The 6,000-nt window shown below is 51.5% G+C and overlaps 1 protein-coding gene across 3 annotated transcripts in view; it reads left to right on the top strand.

Moving 5' to 3' along the window:
• The first annotated feature begins 1,998 nt into the window (after positions 1-1,998).
• ANKH (ANKH inorganic pyrophosphate transport regulator) overlaps positions 1,999-6,000 on the top strand; it is a 186,255-nt gene continuing 182,253 nt past the window's right edge. The window contains exon 1 of one of the 3 annotated variants that reach the window (XM_064270715.1): positions 1,999-2,412. In XM_064270715.1, coding sequence (XP_064126785.1) covers positions 2,317-2,412 — 96 coding nt within the window. In that variant the 5' untranslated portion in view covers positions 1,999-2,316. The remainder of the gene's footprint in view (positions 2,413-6,000) is intronic. The other 2 variants (XM_064270711.1, XM_003408139.4) reach the window with 2 other exon arrangements.

Genomic DNA, 6,000 nt, shown 5'->3' with positions numbered 1-6,000 from the left:
TTGTTGTTGGTAACTGCCACTGCACTGGCCCCTGGCTCATGGCAACTCCATGTGTACACATCGGAACTGCTCCTTAGGGTTTTCTTGACTGTAATCTTTACTGAAAGACATAGCCAGGCTTTTCTTCCACAGAGCTGCTGGGTGGGTTCAAACCACCAACCTTTGGGTTAGCAGCTGATTGCAAACCATTTGAGCCACCCAGTCTCCATCATTTTAATTATAGGGGACGTAATTTGAGGTTACAAGGTAAACGAGCTTCCTATTTCTCAAAGCCTTGCTCTGCCTGTGTGGAATTTTCAAAGGTACCTTTAAAAGGCACAAAATATGGAAACTCTAATACTTTCAAAGCAATTGTGAAAGATCTTAACCCAGGACCTTGAAGTCACCAGCTCACTATTATCACAAGCTTTACAAAGATCTACAAAACTAAACAAGAGATAATAGACTCATTCCTAGATGCAAAATTACTGTATTATTTTAAATAATAAATTATATTAATTTGTTAAGCTTATTAAAGAACCCTGATGGTGCAGTGGTTAAGAACTTGGCTGCTAACCAAAAGGTCAGCAGTTGGAATCCACCAGCTACTTCTTAGAAACCCTGTGGTGCAGTTCTACTCTGTTCTACAGGGTTGTCATGAGTCAGAATTTACTGACTCCAAAGGGTTTCAGGTTTATTAAACTCAAAAAGATGGGGGCGGGGGCGAAGGGGAGAGTACAAAATGATACCAGCAAGATGGCTGCATAACTTGTGGAGCCAGTACAAAGAGAAAATACAGGGTCTTCTGTTCAAAAATTAAGAGGGTGACAGTTTCTGAGCGCTGCGGTGAGCGGCACATTCGCAAAGCTAGACCGGAACACGAGGCCACTGGGTCAACCCTCCAGTAATGGGGTTGGGTGCCTGGATGGAAGCTGGTTTGCCGTCATGCTGTTCTTTCAAGTTTTAGGTAAAATCGGCACAGCAGCTAATTACCAGAAATCACTGGGGCACAGTATTATGAAGCAGAACCGATTTTTCTCCTTATTTAAACGAGGCGGGCGTTTCGTTGTTTTCTACGATAGTAGCGCGTTGAAGACTCTGCTCACTGTTGGCTGGCGCAGGTCTGGCTGCACAGAGAGGGCTGCGGCCCTGCCTGGAGCCTGCGGGGACCCCTCCCTGCTGCCCTCTGCGCATCCCCCCCCCCAGGGACAGGGTCGCCGTCGCCCCTGGAAACCCGCAGAGGGATGCTCCCTTCAGGGCACCTCCAACTCCCCGGGTCCCTAGCGTCCAAAGCGGGCCCGAAACAGCCGCCGGAGCTGCCTCCCCGGCACGTCCCGCCCTCCTCGAGGCCGGGCTCCGTGCGCTGGGGCCGCGCGGCGCCGCGAATGGGGCCCGGGGACCTCGCGGTCCGCTCCCTGCGGGTCGGCGCTCCGGCCCAGGCCCGGCGCGGGGACCCCAAACCTGGGCCCCGCGGGGCTCGGGCGACAGGGTCCGGCCGAGGAACCAGGGCGGCGCCGGGTGCACGAGGTCGTCGCGGGCCCCGCCTCCCCCTCAGACAGCTCGGCCGCGCCTCACAATCACCGCCCCCTCACGTTCCCGGGCCTGGCCGCTCCCGAAGCCCCGCCGCCCCTCCGGCCCTCGCGCCGCTCCGGCCGCACGCCGGGCCGCTTCGCCTCAGGCTCGCGGCCGCCCCTCGGCGAGTGCGACCCCGCGCGGCCCGGACGCGGCGGCGGCGGCGGCAGCGAGGGCGAGGGCAGCCCCGCGGCCTGTGCTTGCGCAGCGCCCCCCGCGGCCAGGCCGGGGCGGCGGCGGCGCGGAGGCGGGAGCGGCGCTGGGCCCGGCCGCCCCTCCCCGCCCGGCCGCCCTCCCGCCGGGACCGCCGCGGGCCCGGCCTCTGCGCCGCCCCTGGTTTCCTCAGCGCGGCAGCGGCGGCGGCGGCGGCGGCGGCGGCGCCTCGTGCGCGCGGGTATTTATTTATTTCCGGGCCTCGGAGCGCTTATAATGGAGCCGCTGTCAACAGAGCCCTGTGCCGCCGCCGCCGCCGCCGCCGCCGCTGCTGCTGCTGCCACCGCCGTCCCTCCTCTTTTTTTTCCCGGCAGATCTTTGTTGTGTGGGAGGGCAGCAGGGATGGACTTCAGCTTGCGGATCTCCTGCTAGAGCAGCCGCGCTCGGAGAGGGCGCCGCGCCGCTAGGAGTCGCCGCCGCCGCCGCCGCCGCCCGAGGCCCCGCCGGCCGCGGCCTCCTCCGCCCGAGCCCCGCTCGCCCTGCGCCCCGCGCCCCCCGGCAGAGTCCCCTCGCGGCGGCAGATGTGTGTGGGGTCAGCCCACGGCGAGGACTATGGTGAAATTCCCGGCGCTCACGCACTACTGGCCCCTGATCCGCTTCCTTGTGCCCCTGGGCATCACCAACATCGCCATCGACTTCGGGGAGCAGGTAAGCCCGGCGCGTCCCCCGCACCCTGCGCCCCACACCCTGCTCACCCTGCCTTGGCCTCGGACGCACGGGGCGTCGGGGGCGCGGGGAGAGTCACCTGCTCCGAGCTCCTTGTCACCCTGGAACATTTGGTTGGGTTTGCAGATTGTCAAGGGTGACTTTTCCAGCACCCTTTCTCCCACCTCCCAGTTATCCCGCAGACTTTTCAAGCTCTCTCCGGGAAACGCGCAGCTTCACCTATAGAAGGATTTTTAGTGCACAGGAGGGGCATTATGTAATTTGTGATTATGTAAACCTTAGCTCTGTAACTAACGTGTAGTTTCTGATGTCTCATACCCCTGGGATTTTATTTAGCCGGGCTTGGTGGTGATGGGGGAGATTTCCTCTTAGAATACGTCCAAGTTGATTTCCCAGGTACTGTTAATTTTTTACAATTTGTTTTGCAGCCCAGGTACGGATTAGAGGTGTCCCAGATGGGTCTTGATAAACCGACCATTGGCCATCTCTCAGTTTGGAATTTTTCTTTCCCTTTTTTCCCCCTCTTGGGCTGCTGAAAGAGGGGAGCACATCTTTGCTTGGTGTTGCCTTCCCCTCCCTGTTTCTTTATGTTTCACCCTCTTCTCTCCATGTGGCGTCATTGCAAATCTAGCGCAGCAGGCTCTCCAGCAGCGGGGCATTGGTACCCTGGGCTGTGCCCATGGGCACCGTGTTCGCGGGGCCTCCACCAGAATGCAGTTGCTTCTAAAGCTGAGGACAGGATTTGTGGGGGGCAGTAGCATGCCACCTTGATGGGCAAGTGTCTGAACTGGCCAGGGGCGCGTGGATGAACAGCATTCCTGATGTTGGGGGTGGGGGTGGCAAGAGACTTCCAAGGCTGTTTATATAGACATGTACGTGGTTTGATGCTCATTTAGGTTAGAACACCAAACAATTTTTTACAAGGCAGTTGCAAACCAGAGGTTTGTTTTACTCTTCCATTTGTTGGGTAGCTGCCTGCTTTTGTCTCTCAGTGTGCGAAACTTTTGATTGATAGCAACTCCTTAAATCTTCCTGCTTCTTAATACTTAGCCCACCTTATAAGCTCCTTTTTACTTTGAATTTCATTGCTGATGATGGGTGTTCACAGTATGCCAGAGTCTCCAGAGACCTTTGTCTAGTAAGCCAGCTCATTTCATTTGTTGAAATATCAGATCCTTTTGTTGAAAACTTACTTGTTTCTCCTCCCACTCGGCCCTGACAGAACCCCACAAGGAATACCCCCAGGGTTTCTCCTTCTCTGCCGCTGCCTGTTCCTTCTTTCATCATTAACTGATGAATTTAAGCATTGCCAATAATCTGTGGGAGAGTTTTTACCTTGCAATTTTTAGATAAATCAAGTGTCGTACGGTCACCTGAGCCTCTATTTTAAGGCTTATCTTCTTGGAGCTGCTCCAGAGGTTAGTCAGAAAGCCCAGGCTGCTCTGCTCTTCTGAGAGCTTCTCCCTGAGCTGTTGAGTGTGTGTGTGTGTGTGTGTGTGTGTGTGTAAGATTCTCATAGGAATGATGGGTGTAAATAAGAGTAGTCTTTGTCAAAATTAAATGACCTGAAGATACCATAGTCTTCTTCCCATTTGCCTTGATTAAATAGAAGGCTGATGTAACTAAGGATTGGATTGTCGTGTAAGGAAAATGATCTCCTGAGGTGACAAAAGGGAGACCAGACCAAAGAGCCAACCATCTCGATGGTTTATCCTAGTAACACTGGTAATTCCAATTCATCCCTAAAGCATTGCTAACCTGATGATCGTAGAGAACGTAAGCAGAGTACTAGAAGAGTTGGCTTTGCCCAGATACAAATTTTATCAACAAGGGTTGGTTTGAGGTCCGTATCCCTGAAATGCCAGTGTACTTATGAGGTTATAGGCTGCTTGGTGGGAGAGAGATTGTATCTCAGAGGTGGAGGTGCAGAGATGGGGAAAGGAATTCATAGGTTTTCAAAACCTAACTTAACCCTTCTGGTATCAGATGATAATTCTCCCAAATGGTACAGGGTGAGAAGAACAGGACTTACTCGTTCTTAGTATTAAACTTGTTGTTGTTAGGTGCCGCTTTCCAACTCATAGCAACCCCACGTGACAGAGTAGACCTGCCGCATATGGTTTCCTAGGTTGTAACCTTTACGGAAGCAGACTGCCACATCTTTCTCCAGTGGAGCGGCTGGTGGGTTCAAACCACTGACCTTTTGGTTAGCAGCTGAGCACTTAATCATTGCACCACCAGAACTCCTTAGTGTTCAACTAAACCCTTTGCCATTGAATCCATTCCAACTCATAGTGATCCTGTAGGACAGAGTTGAACTGCCCTATTTTTATATAGGGTTTCCAAGGAGTGGCTGGTGAATTTGAACTGCCGACCTTTTGGTTAGCAGCCAAGCTCTTTGGAATTACAGTGTAAGCTAAAGAGTTACCTGATCGTAAACGGGTAATGAATAGAAGGCATTTTACGCCCAGCTGCTTTGAAGCACAGTAAAGAGGAACAGTAATAAACTTATTTGCAAAAGTAGCTCTGTGTTGGACTTGGGAAAATATGCAGCTCTCACCAGTTTTCCTCCAGTTCTAGATAGATGGGCACATAGAGGTCTCTGCCATTCTTCTGTCACAGTGGACAGGTATATTACACCTTGCCGGAAGTGAATGACCTATGTCTCAGTGATTTACCATCCTGCCGTGGGGAGGTAACCCAGGAGCATAAAGGAGTACAGAACCTCTGGTTCACAGGCTTTTGAGATGATAAAGAAACACAAAACTGGAAAAGAAAACATCTCATTAGCTTTTGAGTCTCTGACTCATCAAGAACAAAAGAATAGAAAATCATTTTAAATGTTTCATAGATGAGCCTTTTATGACAATAAACATCTCAGTTTGTGGTTTCTTTAAATAATATGGACAGAGCTTTTAAAATGGGAATTCAGCTGTACACGAGATTCCACTGAAATCAGAGTAGGCTGCACATATGTGACCGGGTAGAGGAATTGTACATTAGTTATCTCAGCTAGCGGGTGCGGGCTAGGAAAGAATACACACCGAATATACACTGTACCAATCCATGTAGTATATAGATTTCCCTGTAATTTTATAGCTCAATCAAGGAAAAAAATGGAAATATTATGGAGTATTGTAACACGACTAGCGAAACTTATTATCATATTTTTCAGCTTTGGTGGTGGTAAATTTGCGGGGGTGGGGGAGGAGAAAGAGAAGTTGAATTCTACAATTAAAAAAGGCTCTATGGAATAGAGTGACCTGCTTTTCAAAATTAAACATAGGCACTGTAGAAAAGAATGAGAATACATCTATTGTTGCGGAAACTAATGCCTGTAGAATCCTGTAGGTATGTAAAGTACTCGAAGATAATTATGGTATATGTATAGAATAATTGAGGAGCCTTGGTGGTACAGTGGTTAAGTGCTCAGCTGCTAACCCAACGATTGGTGGTTTGAACCCACCAGAGGCTCCGCAGGAGAAAGATGTGGCAGTCTGCTTCCGTAAAAATTTACAGTCTTGAAAACTCTGTGGAGCGGTTCTACTCTGTCATGTGTGGTCATTACAA

Source organism: Loxodonta africana, chromosome 2, assembly GCF_030014295.1.
Source record: "Loxodonta africana isolate mLoxAfr1 chromosome 2, mLoxAfr1.hap2, whole genome shotgun sequence".
Lineage (NCBI taxonomy): Eukaryota > Metazoa > Chordata > Mammalia > Proboscidea > Elephantidae > Loxodonta > Loxodonta africana.
The sequence above is the reverse complement of the archived record's forward strand: the minus strand, read 5'-3'. Positions and strand labels throughout refer to the sequence as shown.